Source organism: Ascaphus truei, chromosome 4, assembly GCF_040206685.1.
Source record: "Ascaphus truei isolate aAscTru1 chromosome 4, aAscTru1.hap1, whole genome shotgun sequence".
Taxonomy (NCBI): domain Eukaryota; kingdom Metazoa; phylum Chordata; class Amphibia; order Anura; family Ascaphidae; genus Ascaphus; species Ascaphus truei.
In genome coordinates, this window is record NC_134486.1 from 3,350,546 (window position 1) to 3,368,516 (window position 17,971).

General features: G+C 64.0%; 1 protein-coding gene across 5 annotated transcripts in view; it reads left to right on the top strand.

The window, feature by feature from the left end:
• Positions 1–17,971, top strand: part of LOC142492494 (multifunctional protein CAD-like) — a 204,035-nt gene that overhangs the window by 119,998 nt on the left and 66,066 nt on the right. For all 5 annotated transcript variants that reach the window (XM_075595154.1, XM_075595157.1, XM_075595158.1 and 2 more), the window contains 4 exons: positions 2,984–3,148; positions 3,812–3,943; positions 6,178–6,379; positions 16,852–17,042. In XM_075595154.1, coding sequence (XP_075451269.1) covers positions 2,984–3,148; positions 3,812–3,943; positions 6,178–6,379; positions 16,852–17,042 — 690 coding nt within the window. The remainder of the gene's footprint in view (positions 1–2,983; positions 3,149–3,811; positions 3,944–6,177; positions 6,380–16,851; positions 17,043–17,971) is intronic.

Below are 17,971 nucleotides of genomic sequence, written 5' to 3' on the forward strand. Positions count from 1 at the left end.
TGCCCCTGCTACATCTCCCCCCAACTCTTTCCTCTACCTCCTGCCCCTGCTACATCTCCCCCCAACTCTCTCCTCTACCTCCTGCCCCTGCTACATCTCCCCCCAACTCTCTCCTCTCCCTCCTGCCCCTGCTACATCTCCCCTCAACTCTCTCCTCTACCTCCTTCCCCTGCTACATCTCCCCTCAACTCTCTCCTCTCCCTCCTGCCCCTACTACATCTCCCCCCAATTTTCTCCTCTACCTCCTGCCCCTGCTACATCTCCCCCCAATTTTCTCCTCTCCCTCCTGCCCCTGCTACATCTCCCCCAACTCTCTCCTCTACCTCCTGCCCCTGCTACATCTCCCCCCAACTCTCTCCTCTACCTCCTGCCCCTGCTACATCTCCCCCAACTCTCTCCTCTACCTCCTGCCTCTGCTACATCTCCCCCCAACTCTCTCCTCTCCCTCCTGCCCCTGCTACATCTCCCCCCAACTCTCCTCTACCTCCTGCCCCTGCTACATCTCCCCCAACTCTCTCCTCTACCTCCTGCCCCTGCTACATCTCCCCCCAACTCTCTCCTCTACCTCCTGCCCCTGCTACATCTCCCCCCAACTCTCTCCTCTCCCTCCTGCCCCTGCTACATCTCCCCCCAACTCTCTCCTCTCCCTCCTGCCCCTGCTACATCTCCCCTCAACTCTCTCCTCTACCTCCTGCCCCTGCTACATCTCCCCTAAACTCTCTCCTCTACCTCCTGCCCCTGCTACATCTCCCCTCAACTCTCTCCTCTACTTCCTGCCCCTGCTACATCTCCCTTCAACTCTCTCCTCTACCTCCTGCCCCTGCTACATCTCCCCTCAACTCTCTCCTCTACCTCCTGCCCCTGCTACATCTCCCCTCAACTCTCTCCTCTCCCTCCTGCCCCTGCTACATCTCCCCCCAACTCTTTCCTCTCCCTCCTGCCCCTACTACATCTCCCCCCTAACTCTCCTCTCCCTCCTGCCCCTGCTACATCTCCCCCCAACTCTCTCCTCTCCCTCCTGCCCCTGCTACATCTCCCCCCAACTCTCTCCTCTACCTCCTGCCCCTGCTACATCTCCCCCCAACTCTCTCCTCTACCTCCTGCCCCTGCTACATCTCCCCCAACTCTCTCCTATCCCCCAACTCTCTCCTCTCCCTCCTACCCCTGCTACATCTCCCCTCAACTCTCTCCTCTCCCTCCTGCCCCTGCTACATCTCCCCCCAACTCTCTCCTCTACCTCCTGCCCCTGCTACATCTCCCCCCAACTCTCTCCTCTACCTCCTGCCCCTGCTACATCTCCCTCCAACTCTCTCCTCTACCTCCTGCCCCTGCTACATCTCCCCCAACTCTCTCCTCTACCTCCTGCCCCTGCTACATCTCCCCCCAACTCTCTCCTCTCCCTCCTTCCCCTGCTACATCTCCCCCAACTCTCTCCTCTCCCTCCTGCCCCTGCTACATCTCCCCCAACTTTCTCCTCTCCCTCCTGTCCCTGCTACATCTCCCCCCAACTCTCTCCTCTACCTCCTGCCCTGCTACATCTCCCCCAACTCTCTCCTCTCCCTCCTGCCCCTGCTACATCTCCCCCCAACTCTCTCCTCTCCCTCCTGCCCCTGCTACATCTCCCCCCAACTCTCTCCTCTACCTCCTGCCCCTGCTACATCTCCCCTCAACTCTCTCCTCTACCTCCTGCCCCTGCTACATCTCCCCCCAACTCTCTCCTCTCCCTCCTGCCCCTGCTACATCTCCCCCCAACTCTCTCCTCTACCTCCTGCCCCTGCTACATCTCCCCCCAACTCTCTCCTCTACCTCCTGCCCCTGCTACATCTCCCTCCAACTCTCTCCTCTACCTCCTGCCCCTGCTACATCTCCCCCAACTCTCTCCTCTACCTCCTGCCCCTGCTACATCTCCCCCCAACTCTCTCCTCTCCCTCCTTCCCCTGCTACATCTCCCCCAACTCTCTCCTCTCCCTCCTGCCCCTGCTACATCTCCCCCAACTTTCTCCTCTCCCTCCTGTCCCTGCTACATCTCCCCCCAACTCTCTCCTCTACCTCCTGCCCTGCTACATCTCCCCCAACTCTCTCCTCTCCCTCCTGCCCCTGCTACATCTCCCCCCAACTCTCTCCTCTCCCTCCTGCCCCTACTACATCTCCCCCCAACTCTCTCCTCTACCTCCTGCCCCTGCTACATCTCCCCTCAACTCTCTCCTCTACCTCCTGCCCCTGCTACATCTCCCCCCAACTCTCTCCTCTCCCTCCTACCCCTACTACATCTCCCCCCAACTCTCTCCTCTCCCTCCTGCCCCTGCTACATCTCCCCTCAACTCTCTCCTCTCCCTCCTACCCCTGCTACATCTCCCCCCAACTCTCTCCTCTAGCTCCTGCCCCTGCTACATCTCCCCTCAACTCTCTCCTCTCCCTCCTGCCCCTGCTACATCTCCCCCCAACTTTCTCCTCTACCTCCTTCCACTGCTACATCTCCCCTCAACTCTCTCCTCTACCTCCTGCCCCTGCTACATCTCCCCCCTAACTCTCTCTTCTCCCTCCTGCCCCTGCTACATCTCCCCTCAACTCTCTCTCCCCCCAACTCTCCCCTCTCCCTCCTGCCCCTGTACTCTCCCCTCGGCCTCTCTCTCCCTGACGCTGTGTCCCCCTCTCCCCTCGGCCTCTCTCTCCCTGACACTGTGTCCCCCTCTCCCCTCGGCCTCTCTCTCCCTGACACTGTGTCCCCCTCTCCCCTCGGCCTCTCTCTCCCTGACACTGTGTCCCCCTCTCCCCTCTGCCTCTCTCTCTCCCTGACACTGTGTCCCCCTCTCCCCTTGGCCTCTCTCTCTCCCTGACACTGTGTCCCCCTCTCCCCTCGGCCTCTCTCTCTCTCCCTGACACTGTGTCCCTCTCTCCCCTCGGCCTCTCTCTCCCTGACACTGTGTCCCCCTCTCCCCTCGGCCTCTCTCTCCCTGACACTGTGTCCCCCTCTCCCCCTCAGTTAGCCGAGGCTGGCGCCCGCTGTGACTTTGCGCTCTTCCTCGGCGCCTCTTCGGAGAACGCCGGCTCCCTCGCGCCCATCGCCAGCTCAGCCGCCGGCCTCAAAATGTATCTGAACGACACCTACTCGCAGCTCAAGATTGACAACGTGTCTCTCTGGATGGAGGTGAGAGCCGCCCCCTGCGGGGGCCCCCGGAGACCTGACCCCCTGCGGGGCCCCCCGGAGACCTGACCCCCTGCGGGGACCCCCGGAGACCTGACCCCCTGCGGGGCCCCCCGGAGACCTGACCCCCTGCGGGGCCCCCCGGAGACCTGACCCCCTGCGGGGACCCCCGGAGACCTGACCCCCCGCCACGGAGCCGTGACACGCTGCTCCGCGCTCAGTGCCGGGGGAGGGGGGGACTTTGCCACGACACGCTGCTCCTCGCTCTGTGACGGGGGGAGGGGGGTGGAACGGAGCTGCTCCTCGCTCGGTGCCGGGGGGATGGGGGAGGACGGAGCTGCTCCTCGCTCTGTGGGAGGGGGGGGACGGGGCTGCTCCTCGCTCTGTGCCAGGGGGGGACGGAGCTGCTCCTCGCTCTGTGCCGGGGGAGGGGGGGAGGGAGCTGCTCCTCGCTCTGTGCCGGGGAGGGGGGGACAGAGCTGCTCCTCACTCTGCCGGGGGCAGGGGGGGGACTTTGCCATGACACGCCTTATCTTACACGCGTTTCATTGTGAGAATCTGCACTGGGAGGGGCAGGAAGAGACCGTGCTTTGTGGGGGCCGGATCTTGGTGTCGGGGGGCCGTACATGTAACACGCGTGTGACGTTGCCTGTGATCCCCCCGCAGCACTTTGAGAAGTGGCCGCCTCACTTGCCCATCGTGGCTCACGCGGAGAAGCAGACGGTGGCCGCGATCCTGATGGTGGCGCAGCTGTACCAGCGCTCGGTGCATATCTGCCACGTGGCTAAGAAGGAGGAGGTACGTATGGTGGCCGCCTGCGTGGCTCAGTAATGTCTCTATAGGAGCTATATACGTCTCCGTGATATGTTGTATGTCTCTGTCTGATCTCTCCCTGCTCTTCCATACGCTGTATGAATGTCACCAGGTTATACAGGGGGGGTATATAATCATACTGCAGGGGGGGTATATAATCATACTGCAGGGGGGGTATATAATCACACTGCAGGAGGCCCCACAGCCTCGGCACGCACCTGGGATACTAGGAGAGCTTATTCTGGGGGTGCCTGCCCCTCACTGCCATTAGTACACTTTGCCCCCTAGGAGGGACTGACCCCTTAACCCTGTCACTGCCATTAGTACACTTTGCCCCTAGGAGGGACTGACCCCTTAACCCTGTCACTGCCATTACTACACTTTGCCCCTAGGAGGGACTGACCCCTTAACCCTGTCACTGCCATTACTACACTTTGCCCCTAGGAGGGACTGACCCCTTAACCCTGTCACTGCCATTACTACACTTTGCCCCTAGGAGGGACTGACCCCTTAACCCTGTCACTGCCATTAGTACACTTTGCCCCTAGGAGGGACTGACCCCTTAACCCTGTCACTGCCATTAGTGCACTTTGCCCCTAGGAGAGACTGACCCCATAACCCTGTCACTGCCATTAGTACACTTTGCCCCTAGGAGGGATTGACCCCTTAACCCTGTCACTGCCATTAGTGCACTTTGCCCCTAGGAGGGACTGACCCCTTAACCCTGTCACTGCCATTAGTACACTGCGCCCCTAGGAGGGACTGACCCCTTAACCCTGTCACTGCCATTAGTACACTTTGCCCCTAGGAGAGACTGACCCCTTAACCCTGTCACTGCCATTAGTACACTTTGCCCCTAGGAGAGACTGACCCCTTAACCCTGTCACTGCCATTAGTACACTTTGCCCATAGGAGAGACTGACCCCTTAACCCTGTCACTGCCATTAGTACACTTTGCCCCTAGGAGGGACTGACCCCTTAACCCTGTCACTGCCATTAGTACACTTTGCCCCTAGGAGAGACTGATCCCTTAACCTTGTCACTGCCATTAGTACACTTTGCCCCTAGGAGAGACTGACCCCTTAACCCTGTCACTGCCATTAGTACACTTTGCCCCTAGGAGGGACTGACCCCTTAACCCTGTCACTGCCATTAGTACACTTTGCCCCTAGGATAGACTGATCCCTTAACCCTGTCACTGCCATTAGTACACTTTGCCCCTAGGAGAGACTGACCCCTTAACCCTGTCACTGCCATTAGTACACTTTGCCCCTAGGAGAGACTGACCCCTTAACCCTGTCACTGCCATTAGTACACTTTGCCCCTAGGAGAGACTGACCCCTTAACCCTGTCACTGCCATTAGTACACTTTGCCCCTAGGAGAGACTGACCCCTTAACCCTGTCACTGCCATTAGTACACTTTGCCCCTAGGAGAGACTGACCCCTTAACCCTGTCACTGCCATTAGTACACTTTGCCCCTAGGAGAGACTGACCCCTTAACCCTGTCACTGCCATTAGTACACTTTGCCCCTAGGAGGGTATGACCCCTTAACCCTGTCACTGCCATTAGTACACTTTGCCCCTAGGAGGGACTGACCCCTTAACCATGTCACTACCATTAGTACACTTTGCCCCTGGAGGAACTGACCCCTTAACCCTGTCACTGCCATTAGTACACTTTGCCCCAGTAATCGGGCGGCAGTGGCAGTGGGTTGGAAGGGGGTTGCAGGGGGTGGGTGGGGGAGGACGGGGGTGGGGATGGCGTGCGGTGGGTGGGGGTGGCGTGCAGTGGGTGAGGGTGGCGTGCGGCGGGTTGGCGTGTTTGTGCGGCGGGTGGGGGTTGCGTGCGGTGGGTGGTGTGCGCTTGGTGGGGGTGGCGTGCGGTGGGTGGGGGTGGCGTGCGGCGGGTTGGCGTGTTTGTGCGGCGGGTCGGGGGTTGCGTGCGGTGGGTGGGGGTGGCGTGCGGGGGGTTGGCGTGTTTGTGCGGCGGGTGGGGGTGGCGTGCGGCGGGTGGGGGTGGCGTCTGGCAGGTTGGCGTGTTTGTGCGGCGGGTGGGGGTTGCGTGCGGTGGGTGGGGGTGGCGTGCGGCGGGTGGGGGTGGCGTGCGGCGTGTTGGCGTGTTTGTGCGGTGGGTGGGGGTGGCGTGCGGTGGGTGGGGGTGGCGTGCGGCGGGTGGGGGTTGCGTGCTGTGTGACTCTCTGCCTCCTTCCCTCTCAGATCCTGATCATTAAGGCCGCCAAGCAGAAGGGCCTCCCGGTGACCTGCGAGGTGGCCCCCCACCACCTCTTCCTGTGCCTCGATGACCTGGAGCGGCTGGGCCACGTCCGGGGACAAGTGCGCCCCATGCTGGGGACCCGCGAGGACATGGAGGCTCTCTGGGACAACCTGCCGATCATCGACTGCTTCGCCACGGACCACGGTGAGCGCTGGAGCCACGGATGTGGGGGTGCATAGTATATACCGGTGCCCTACACTGTTTGCACGTCGCTACTTTGCAATGGGGGGGCCCTGGTACCCCACAAAGAAATGGCGTATTCTGTAACGCGTTTCACCGTCTGAGAGCTGCAGGACCTCGTAGGATTACCCGGTAACTGGGGGTAAATCCACCCCCCTTACCCACCCCCCTTACCCACCCCCCTTACCCACCCCCCTTACCCACCCCCCTTACCCACCCCCCTTATCCATCGTACGGCAGAAGCGAGCCGCGGACGTTTCACCGCGGCCGTTCGCAGCGACCAGATGACAGCCGGCATTTAGCCGCAAAGACTTCGCTAGCGCGAGGGAGGGGGCAGTCAGTGAGAGGTCGGGCCATGGTGGCGGGCTTCCCTTGGCTTACCTCTGTGGGTAAAGGCGCCAGGCTCCTGGGAGTGATAGGCCTCGGATCTGTCACCGAAATCCCTGGGGTTTCTGTGCCGGCGATCCCTCGTCTCTGGTGGCAGGACACGGCCGTGATCGGCACCGCCTCCGGGTCTGCCCAGCAAAGCATCCACCTCAAGTCCTGGGAGTACCCCCACATCCCGGATCCCTCGGTCCGCTGCCCAATCGTGGTGGACCCTGGCCACTTGCAGGGTTCTCCATCAGCTAGTTGAACCTGGATCCTCACCCCAGGCAAAAGATGTTCTGGCTGACCATATCGGGTCAAACCAGAGTCACAGCGGCTCTGTTCGGTAGCCGTCTTGGTCCTGATCATCACGGGGTGCAGACACGACTCCTCGTCAGCAGGGGGCCCCTGCCTGATTGGGGCGACATGGTGTGCAGTTGGAGTCATGAGATGGGGGATCTGGATCGCCTGCCGCTGCTCCCACGTTGGGGTGCTTTAGAACATGGCCCCGGAATAGGGGGAGCTGTGCATGGAGGCAGTGGGGCAATCTTTCCATAGATGACCTGGCCAATTGCAGTCATAGTATCGGCACTGTGGGTTAAACTTACCCACCTCCGGGTCGGGCACTGCCGTCCCCTTACCCACCGCCGGGCATTGCCGTCCCCTTACCCACTCTCTGGGCTGGGCACTGCTGTCCCCTTACCCACCGCCGGGCACTGCCGTCCCCTTACCCACTGCCGGGCATTGCCATCCCCTTACCCACTCTCTGGGCACTGCCGTCCCCTCTCCCACTCTCCGGGCACTGCCGTCCCCTTACCCACCTCCGGGTCGGGCACTGCCGTCCCTTTACCCACCGCCGGGCATTGCCGTCCCCTTACCCACTCTCTGGGCTGGGCACTGCTGTCCCCTTACCCACCGCCGGGCACTGCTGTCCCCTTACCCACCGCCGGGCACTGCCGTCCCCTTACCCACCGCCGGGCATTGCCGTCCCCTTACCCACTCTCTGGGCTGGGCACTGCTGTCCCCTTACCCACCGCCGGGCACTGCCGTCCCCTTACCCACTGCCGGGCATTGCCATCCCCTTACCCACTCTCTGGGCTGGGAACTGCCGTCCCCTTACCCACCGCCGGGCACTGCCGTCCCCTTACCCACCGCCGGGCACTGCCGTCCCCTTACCCACTGTCGGGCACTGCCGTCCCCTTACCCACCGCCGGGCCGTGCACTGCCGTCCCCTTACCCACCTGCTGGGCACTGCCGTCCCCTTACCCACCGCCGGGCACTGCCGTCCCCTTACCCACTGCCGGGCATTGCCATCCCCTTACCCACTCTCTGGGCTGGGCACTGCCGTCCCCTTACCCACCGCCGGGCACTGCCGTCCCCTTACCCACTGCCGGGCATTGCCATCCCCTTACCCACTCTCTGGGCTGGGCACTGCCGTCCCCTTACCCACCGCCGGGCCGTGCACTGCCGTCCCCTTACCCACCTGCTGGGCACTGCCGTCCCCTTACCCACCTGCTGGGCACTGCCGTCCCCTTACCCACCTGCTGGGCACTGCCGTCCCCTTACCCACCTGCTGGGCACTGCCGTCCCCTTACCCACCGCCGGGCACTGCCGTCCCCTTACCCACCTCCTGGGCTGGGCACTGCCGTCCCCTCTCCCACGTCCAGGCCGGGCACTGCCGTCCCCTTACCCACTCTCCGGGCACTGCCGTCCCCTTACCCACCTCCTGGGCCGGGCACTGCCGTCCCCTTACCCACTCTCCGGGCACTGCCGACCCCTTACCCACCGCCGGGCACTGCCGTCCCCTTACCCACCGCCGGGCACTGCCGTCCCCTTACCCACCGCCGGGCACTGCCGTCCCCTTACCCACCTCCTGGGCTGGGCACTGCCGTCTCCTCTCCCACGTCCAGGCCGGGCACTTCCGTCCCCTTACCCACTCTGGGCACCTCCGTCCCCTTACCCACTCTCCGGGCACTGCCATCCCCTTACCCACTCTCCGGGCACTGCCGTCCCCTTACCCACTCTCCGGGCACTGCCGTCCCCTTACCCACTCTCCGGGCACTGCCGTCCCCTTACCCACTCTCCGGGCACTGCCGTCCCCTTACCCACTCTCCGGGCACTGCCGTCCCCTTACCCACTCTCCGGGCACTGCCGTCCCCTTACCCACTCTCCGGGCACTGCCGTCCCCTTACCCACTCTCCGGGCACTGCCGTCCCCTTACCCACTCTCCGGGCACTGCCGTCCCCTTACCCACTCTCCGGGCACTGCCGTCCCCTTACCCACTCTCCGGGCACTGCCGTCCCCTTACCCACTCTCCGGGCACTGCCGTCCCCTTACCCACTCTCCGGGCACTGCCGTCCCCTCTCCCACTCTCCGGGCACTGCCGTCCCCTTACCCACCTCGGGCCTGGGAATGCCGTCCCCTCTCCCACTCTCCGGGCACTGCCGTCCCCTTACCCACTCTCCGGGCACTGCCGTCCCCTCTCCCACTCTCCGGGCACTGCCGTCCCCTTACCCACCTCGGGCCTGGGAATGCCGTCCCCTCTCCCACTCTCCGGGCACTGCCGTCTCCTCTCCCGCTCTCCGGGCACTGACGTTTCCTCTCCCACTCTCCGGGCACTGACGTTTCCTCTCCCGCTCTCCGGGCACTGCCGTCTCCTCTCCCGCTCTCCGGGCACTGCCGTCTCCTCTCCCGCTCTCCGGGCACTGCCGTCTCCTCTCCCACTCTCCGGGCACTGCCGTCCCCTCTCCCACTCTCCGGGCACTGCCGTCCCCTCTCCCACTCTCCGGGCACTGCCGTCCCCTCTCCCACTCTCCGGGCACTGCAGTCCCCTTACCCACCTCCGGGCCGGGCACTGCCGTCCCCTCTCCCACTCTCCGGGCACTGCCGTCCCCTCTCCCACTCTCCGGGCACTGCCGTCCCCTTACCCACTCTCCGGGCACTGCCGTCCCCTCTCCCACTCTCCGGGCACTGCAGTCCCCTTACCCACCTCCGGGCCGGGCACTGCCGTCCCCTCTCCCACTCTCCGGGCACTGCCGTCCCCTCACCCACTCTCCGGGCACTTCCGTCCCCTTACCCACTCTCTGGGCACTGCCGTCCCCTTACCCACTCTCTGGGCACTGCCGTCCCCTTACCCACTCTCCGGGCACTGCCGTCCCCTTACCCACTCTCCGGGCACTGCCGTCCCCTTACCCACTCTCCGGGCACTGCCGTCCCCTTACCCACTCTCCGGGCGTCCCCTTACCCACTCTCCGGGCACCCGTCCCCTTACCCACTCTCCGGGCACTGCCGTCCCCTCTCCCTCTCTCCGGCACTGCCGTCCCCTTACCCACTCTCCGGGCACTGCCGTCCCCTCTCCCACTCTCCGGGCCGGGCACTGCCGTCCCCTCTCCCACTCTCCGGGCACTGCCGTTTCCTCTCCCACTCTCCGGGCCGGGCACTGCCGTCCCCTCTCCCACTCTCCGGGCACTGCCGTCCCCTCTCCCACTCTCCGGGCACTGCCGTCCCCTCTCCCACTCTCCGGGCACTGCCGTCCCCTCACCCACTCTCCGGGCACTGCCGTCTCCTCTCCCACTCTCCGGGCACTGCCGTCTCCTCTCCCACCTCCGGGCCGGGCACTGCCGTCCCCTTACCCACTCTCCGGGCACTGCCGTCCCCTTACCCACTCTCCGGGCGTCCCCTTACCCACTCTCCGGGCACCCGTCCCCTTACCCACTCTCTGGGTGTCCCCTTACCCACTCTCCGGGCACTGTCGTCCCCTTACCCACTCTCCGGGCACTGCCGTCCCCTTACCCACTCTCCGGGCACTGCCGTCCCCTCTCCCACTCTCCGGGCACTGCCGTCCCCTTACCCACCTCCGGGCCGGGCACTGCCGTCCCCTCTCCCACTCTCTGGGCACTGCCGTCCCCTTACCCACTCTCCGGGCACTGCCGTCCCCTTACCCACTCTCCGGGCACTGCCGTCTCCTCTCCCACTCTCCGGGCTGGGCACTGCCGTCCCCTCTCCCACTCTCCGGGCACTGCCGTCTCCTCTCCCACTCTCCGGGCCGGGCACTGCCGTCCCCTCTCCCACTCTCCGGGCACTGCCGTCTCCTCTCCCACTCTCCGGGCACTGCCGTCTCCTCTCCCACTCTCCGGGCACTGCCGTCTCCTCTCCCACTCTCCGGGCACTGCCGTCTCCTCTCCCACTCTCCGGGCACTGCCGTCCCCTCTCCCACTCTCCGGGCACTGCCATCCCCTCTACTACCACTCTCCGGGCACTGCCGTCTCCTCTCCCACTCTCCGGGCACTGCCGTCTCCTCTCCCACTCTCCGGGCACTGCCGTCTCCTCTCCCACTCTCCGGGCACTGCCATCCCATCTCCCACTCTCCGGGCACTGCCGTCTCCTCTCCCACTCTCCGGGCACTGCCATCCCATCTCCCACTCTCCGGGCACTGCCATCCCCTCTACCACTCTCCGGGCACTGCCATCCCCTCTACCACTCTCCGGGCACTGCCGTCTCCTCTCCCACTCTCCGGGCACTGCCGTTTCCTCTCCCACTCTCCGGGCACTGCCATCCCCTCTCCCACTCTCCGGGCACTGCCGTCTCTTCTCCCACTCTCCGGGCACTGCCGTCTCCTCTCCCACCTCCGGGCCGGGCACTGCCGTCCCCTTACCCACTCTCCGGGCACTGCCGTCCCCTTACCCACTCTACGGGCGTCCCCTTACCCACTCTCCGGGCACCCGTCCCCTTACCCACTCTCTGGGTGTACCCTTACCCACTCTCCGGGCACTGCCGTCCCCTTACCCACTCTCCGGGCACTGCCGTCTCCTCTCCCACTCTCCGGGCACTGCCGTCTCCTCTCCCACTCTCCGGGCACTGCCGTCTCCTCTCCCACTCTCCGGGCACTGCCGTCCCCTCTCCCACTCTCCGGGCACTGCCATCCCCTCTACCACTCTCCGGGCACTGCCGTCTCCTCTCCCACTCTCCGGGCACTGCCGTCTCCTCTCCCACTCTCCGGGCACTGCCGTCTCCTCTCCCACTCTCCGGGCACTGCCGTCTCCTCTCCCACTCTCCGGGCACTGCCGTCTCCTCTCCCACTCTCCGGGCACTGCCGTCTCCTCTCCCACTCTCCGGGCACTGCCATCCCATCTCCCACTCTCCGGGCACTGCCGTCTCCTCTCCCACTCTCCGGGCACTGCCATCCCATCTCCCACTCTCCGGGCACTGCCATCCCCTCTACCACTCTCCGGGCACTGCCGTCTCCTCTCCCACTCTCCGGGCACTGCCGTTTCCTCTCCCACTCTCCGGGCACTGCCATCCCCTCTCCCACTCTCCGGGCACTGCCGTCTCCTCTCCCACTCTCCGGGCACTGCCGTCTCCTCTCCCACCTCTGGGCCGGGCACTGCCGTCCCCTTACCCACTCGACGGGCGTCCCCTTACCCACTCTCCGGGCACCCGTCCCCTTACCCACTCTCTGGGTGTACCCTTACCCACTCTCCGGGCACTGCCGTCCCCTTACCCACTCTCCGGGCACTGCCGTCCCCTCTCCCACTCTCCGGGCACTGCCGTCCCCTTACCCACCTCGGGCCTGGGAATGCCGTCCCATCTCCCACTCTCCGGGCACTGCCGTCTCCTCTCCCACTCTCCGGGCACTGCCATCCCATCTCCCACTCTCCGGGCACTGCCATCCCCTCTACCACTCTCCGGGCACTGCCATCCCCTCTACCACTCTCCGGGCACTGCCGTCTCCTCTCCCACTCTCCGGGCACTGCCGTTTCCTCTCCCACTCTCCGGGCACTGCCATCCCCTCTCCCACTCTCCGGGCACTGCCGTCTCCTCTCCCACTCTCCGGGCACTGCCGTCTCCTCTCCCACCTCTGGGCGGGCACTGCCGTCCCCTTACCCACTCTCCGGCACTGCCGTCCCCTTACCCACTCTACGGGCGTCCCCTTACCCACTCTCCGGGCACCCGTCCCCTTACCCACTCTCCGGGTGTACCCTTACCCACTCTCCGGGCACTGCCGTCCCCTTACCCACTCTCCGGGCACTGCCGTCCCCTCTCCCACTCTCCGGGCACTGCCGTCCCCTTACCCACCTCGGGCCTGGGAATGCCGTCCCCTCTCCCACTCTCCGGGCACTGCCGTCCCCTTACCCACTCTCCGGGCACTGCCGTCTCCTCTCCCGCTCTCCGGGCACTGACGTTTCCTCTCCCACTCTCCGGGCACTGCAGTTTCCTCTCCCACTCTCCGGGCACTGCCGTCTCCTCTCCCGCTCTCCGGGCACTGCCGTCTCCTCTCCCGCTCTCCGGGCACTGCCGTCTCCTCTCCCACTCTCCGGGCACTGCCGTCCCCTCTCCCACTCTCCGGGCACTGCCGTCCCCTTACCCACTCTCCGGGCACTGCCGTCCCCTCTCCCACTCTCCGGGCACTGCAGTCCCCTTACCCACCTCCGGGCCGGGCACTGCCGTCCCCTCTCCCACTCTCCGGGCACTGCCGTCCCCTCTCCCACTCTCCGGGCACTGCCGTCCCCTTACCCACTCTCCGGGCACTGCCGTCTCCTCTCCCACTCTCCGGGCCGGGCACTGCCGTCCCCTCTCCCACTCTCCGGGCACTGCCGTCTCCTCTCCCACTCTCCGGGCCGGGCACTGCCGTCCCCTCTTCCACTCTCCGGGCACTGCCATCCCCTCTCCCACTCTCCGGGCACTGCCGTCCCCTCACCCACTCTCCGGGCACTGCCGTCCCCTCTCCCACTCTCCGGGCACTGCCGTCCCCTTACCCACTCTCCGGGCACTGCAGTCTCCTCTCCCACTCTCCGGGCACTGCCGTCTCCTCTCCCACCTCCGGGCCGGGCACTGCCGTCCCCTTACCCACTCTCCGGGCACTGCCGTCCCTTTACACACTCTCCGGGCGTCCCCTTACCCACTCTCCGGGCACCCGTCCCCTTACCCACTCTCTGGGTGTCCCCTTACCCACTCTCCGGGCACTGCCGTCCCCTTACCCACTCTCCGGGCACTGCCGTCCCCTCTCCCACTCTCCGGGCACTGCAGTCCCCTTACCCACCTCCGGGCCGGGCACTGCCGTCCCCTCTCCCACTCTCCGGGCACTGCCGTCCCCTCTCCCACTCTCCGGGCACTGCCGTCCCCTTACCCACTCTCCGGGCACTGCAGTCTCCTCTCCCACTCTCCGGGCACTGCCGTCTCCTCTCCCACCTCCGGGCCGGGCACTGCCGTCCCCTTACCCACTCTCCGGGCACTGCCGTCCCTTTACACACTCTCCGGGCGTCCCCTTACCCACTCTCCGGGCACCCGTCCCCTTACCCACTCTCTGGGTGTCCCCTTACCCACTCTCCGGGCACTGCCGTCCCCTTACCCACTCTCCGGGCACTGCCGTCCCCTCTCCCACTCTCCGGGCACTGCAGTCCCCTTACCCACCTCCGGGCCGGGCACTGCCGTCCCCTCTCCCACTCTCCGGGCACTGCCGTCCCCTTACCCACTCTCCGGGCACTGCCGTCTCCTCTCCCACTCTCCGGGCCGGGCACTGCCGTCCCCTCTCCCACTCTCCGGGCACTGCCGTCTCCTCTCCCACTCTCCGGGCCGGGCACTGCCGTCCCCTCTCCCACTCTCCGGGCACTGCCGTCTCCTCTCCCACTCTCCGGGCACTGCCGTCCCCTCACCCACTCTCCGGGCACTGCCGTCCCCTCTCCCACTCTCCGGGCACTGCCGTCCCCTTACCCACTCTCCGGGCACTGCCGTCTCCTCTCCCACTCTCCGGGCACTGCCGTCTCCTCTCCCACCTCCGGGCCGGGCACTGCCGTCCCCTTACCCACTCTCCGGGCACTGCCGTCCCCTTACCCACTCTACGGGCGTCCCCTTACCCACTCTCCGGGCACCCGTCCCCTTACCCACTCTCTGGGTGTACCCTTACCCACTCTCCGGGCACTGCCGTCCCCTTACCCACTCTCCGGGCACTGCCGTCCCCTCTCCCACTCTCCGGGCACTGCCGTCCCCTTACCCACCTCGGGCCTGGGAATGCCGTCCCCTTACCCACTCTCCGGGCACTGCCGTCCCCTTACCCACTCTCCGGGCACTGCCGTCTCCTCTCCCACTCTCCGGGCACTGCCGTTTCCTCTCCCACTCTCCGGGCACTGCCATCCCCTCTCCCACTCTCCGGGCACTGCCATCCCCTCTCCCACTCTCCGGGCACTGCCGTCTCCTCTCCCACTCTCCGGGCACTGCCGTCTCCTCTCCCACTCTCCGGGCACTGCCGTCTCCTCTCCCACTCTCCGGGCACTGCCGTCTCCTCTCCCACTCTCCGGGCACTGCCGTCTCCTCTCCCACTCTCCGGGCACTGCCGTCTCCTCTCCCACTCTCCGGGCACTGCCGTCTCCTCTCCCACTCTCCGGGCACTGCCGTCTCCTCTCCCACTCTCCGGGCACTGCCGTCTCCTCTCTCATTCTCCGGGCACTGCCGTCTCCTCTCCCACTCTCCGGGCACTGCCGTCTCCTCTCCCACTCTCCGGGCACTGCCGTCTCCTCTCCCACTCTCCGGGCACTGCCGTCTCCTCTCCCACTCTCCGGGCACTGCCGTCTCCTCTCCCACTCTCCGGGCACTGCCGTCTCCTCTCCCACTCTCCGGGCACTGCCGTCCCCTCTCCCACTCTCCGGGCACTTCCGTCCCCTTACCCACTCTCCGGGCACTGCCGTCCCCTCTCCCACTCTCCGGGCACTGCCGTCCCCTTACCCACCTCCGGGCCGGGCACTGCCGTCCCCTCTCCCACTCTCCGGGCCCTTACTTGGCCCTGCTGTTTAGCGGCACACGGTATAACCTGAGTTTATGGCAATAATATAAAAACAACAATAACAATACCTGATCAGTATAATATTGATAAACTCACGTGATACAGGGTGTCCCGTCACTCAGGTAGGTTGCCCATAATGAACAAATTGTCTACTGATTACTCAAACATTTAATCTAACGGCTTTTTCTGTTAAAAAGCATAAAGCCATACCTTATTCCAAGTGCGCACGTTTGAGTAATGTAGCAGCTTCTCCGTCTGGGCTTTCATGGTCCCGAGATGTTGGGTCCCTATTCGGGCGCCACGTGTTAAAGCGTAGAAATAAAATCAATGAGTCAAGGGTTCAAAAAAGTAACAATATGAGTTTATCTATACCAAGGCACAATTGGGAGACAAGAATTCAGAAAGAACTCAAGCCTCTGAAAACATATTGCTTATTATCACATTTTTATACATTTCAAAATGAGTAATACACCCCTTAAGGGGGCTGGCTTAGAGATAAAAAATATATGATGACTTATACAAAAAGACATATTGATACCTAAATATGCTGCATACGCTATATTCTTATCGATAATTTACCATAATGTGGGCCTCTTAACCTTGTGACATAAGGGAGTTACTCTGTTCAGCCCTGTATGCACTGTAACTGTTAGATAACAGATCCTACTCTCAGCAGAAATATCTAATGCAGGAGAAATCGCTTACGAATGCTATTTCAATTCTTGCATGCCTTGTAGGAATTACACAAGGGTTAGTTACATTTAGGAGCGATACTCTGCAGAATCAAACATTCATAGTTCATACACGAATAAATGGATTAGCATACATACAAACACTCAAAATTGTGGTTAGGCCAAAATGGAGGTGATGATAGCCACACACATTATCTCAATCTTCACACATGCATGTGCTGGTGCTGGGTTATAGCGTGTTATAAAGTAACATACGTGTGCTGGTGTGGGGTTATAGCGTGTTATAAAGTAACATACATGTGCTGGTGCGGGGTTATAGTGTGTTATAAAGTAACATACAGGTGCTGGTGCGGGTTATAGCGTGTTATAAAGTAACATACATGTACTGGTGCGGGTTATAGTGTGCTATAAAGTAACATACATGTGCCATACATGTGCTGGTGCGGGGTTATAGCGTGTTATAACGTAACATACATGTGCTGGTGCGGGGTTATAGCGTGTTATAACGTAACATACATGTGCTGGTGCGGGGTTATAGCGTGTTATAAAGTAACATACATGTGCTGGTGCGGGGGTCTCACCTCTCGCCTGCTCCCCTGCAGCCCCTCACTCTGTGGAGGAGAAGGACAGCCCCAGCCCCCCTCCCGGGTACCCCGGCCTGGAGACCATGCTACCCCTGCTCCTCACAGCGGTCAGCGAGGGGCGCCTGACTATCGATGACATCATCAAGCGCCTATACGAGAACCCGCGCAAGATCTTCTCACTGCCAGCGCAGGAGAACACCTACATCGAGGTGAGCGGAACACGGCGGGTGTCTCGCTGCGGCGCTGACACGCGGGGATCTCGCTGCTGCGCGGCGCTGACGTGCGGGGATCTCGCTGCTGCGCGGCGCTGACGTGCGGGGATCTCGCTGCTGCGCGGCGCTGACACGCGGGGATCTCGCTGCTGCGCTGACACGCGGGGATCTCGCTGCTGCGCTGACACGCGGGGATCTCGCTGCTGCGCGGCGCTGACGTGCGGGGATCTCGCTGCTGCGCGGCGCTGACACGCGGGGATCTCGCTGCTGCGCTGACACGCGGGGATCTCGCTGCTGCGCTGACACGCGGGGATCTCGCTGCTGCGCGGCGCTGACGTGCGGGGATCTCGCTGCTGCGCTGACGTGCGGGGATCTCGCTGCTGCGCGGCGCTGACGTGCGGGGATCTCGCTGCTGCGCTGACACGCGGGGATCTCGCTGCAGCGCTGACACGCGGGGATCTCGCTGCTGCACGGCGCTGACGTGCGGGGATCTCGCTGCTGCGCTGACACGCGGGGATCTCGCTGCTGCGCTGACACGCGGGGATCTCGCTGCTGCGCTGACACGCGGGGATCTCGCTGCTGCGCTGACACGCGGGGATCTCGCTGCTGCGCTGACACGCGGGGATCTCGCTGCTGCGCTGACACGCGGGGATCTCGCTGCTGCGCTGACACGCGGGGATCTCGCTGCTGCGCTGACACGCGGGGATCTCGCTGCTGCGCTGACACGCGGGGATCTCGCTGCTGCGCTGACACGCGGGGATCTCGCTGCTGCGCTGACACGCGGGGATCTCGCTGCGGCGCTGACACGCGGGGATCTCGCTGCGGCGCTGACGCGGGGATCTCGCTGCGGCGCTGATGTGCGGGGATGTCGCTGCGGCGCTGACGTGAGGGGATCTCGCTGCTGCGCTGACACGCGGGGATCTCGC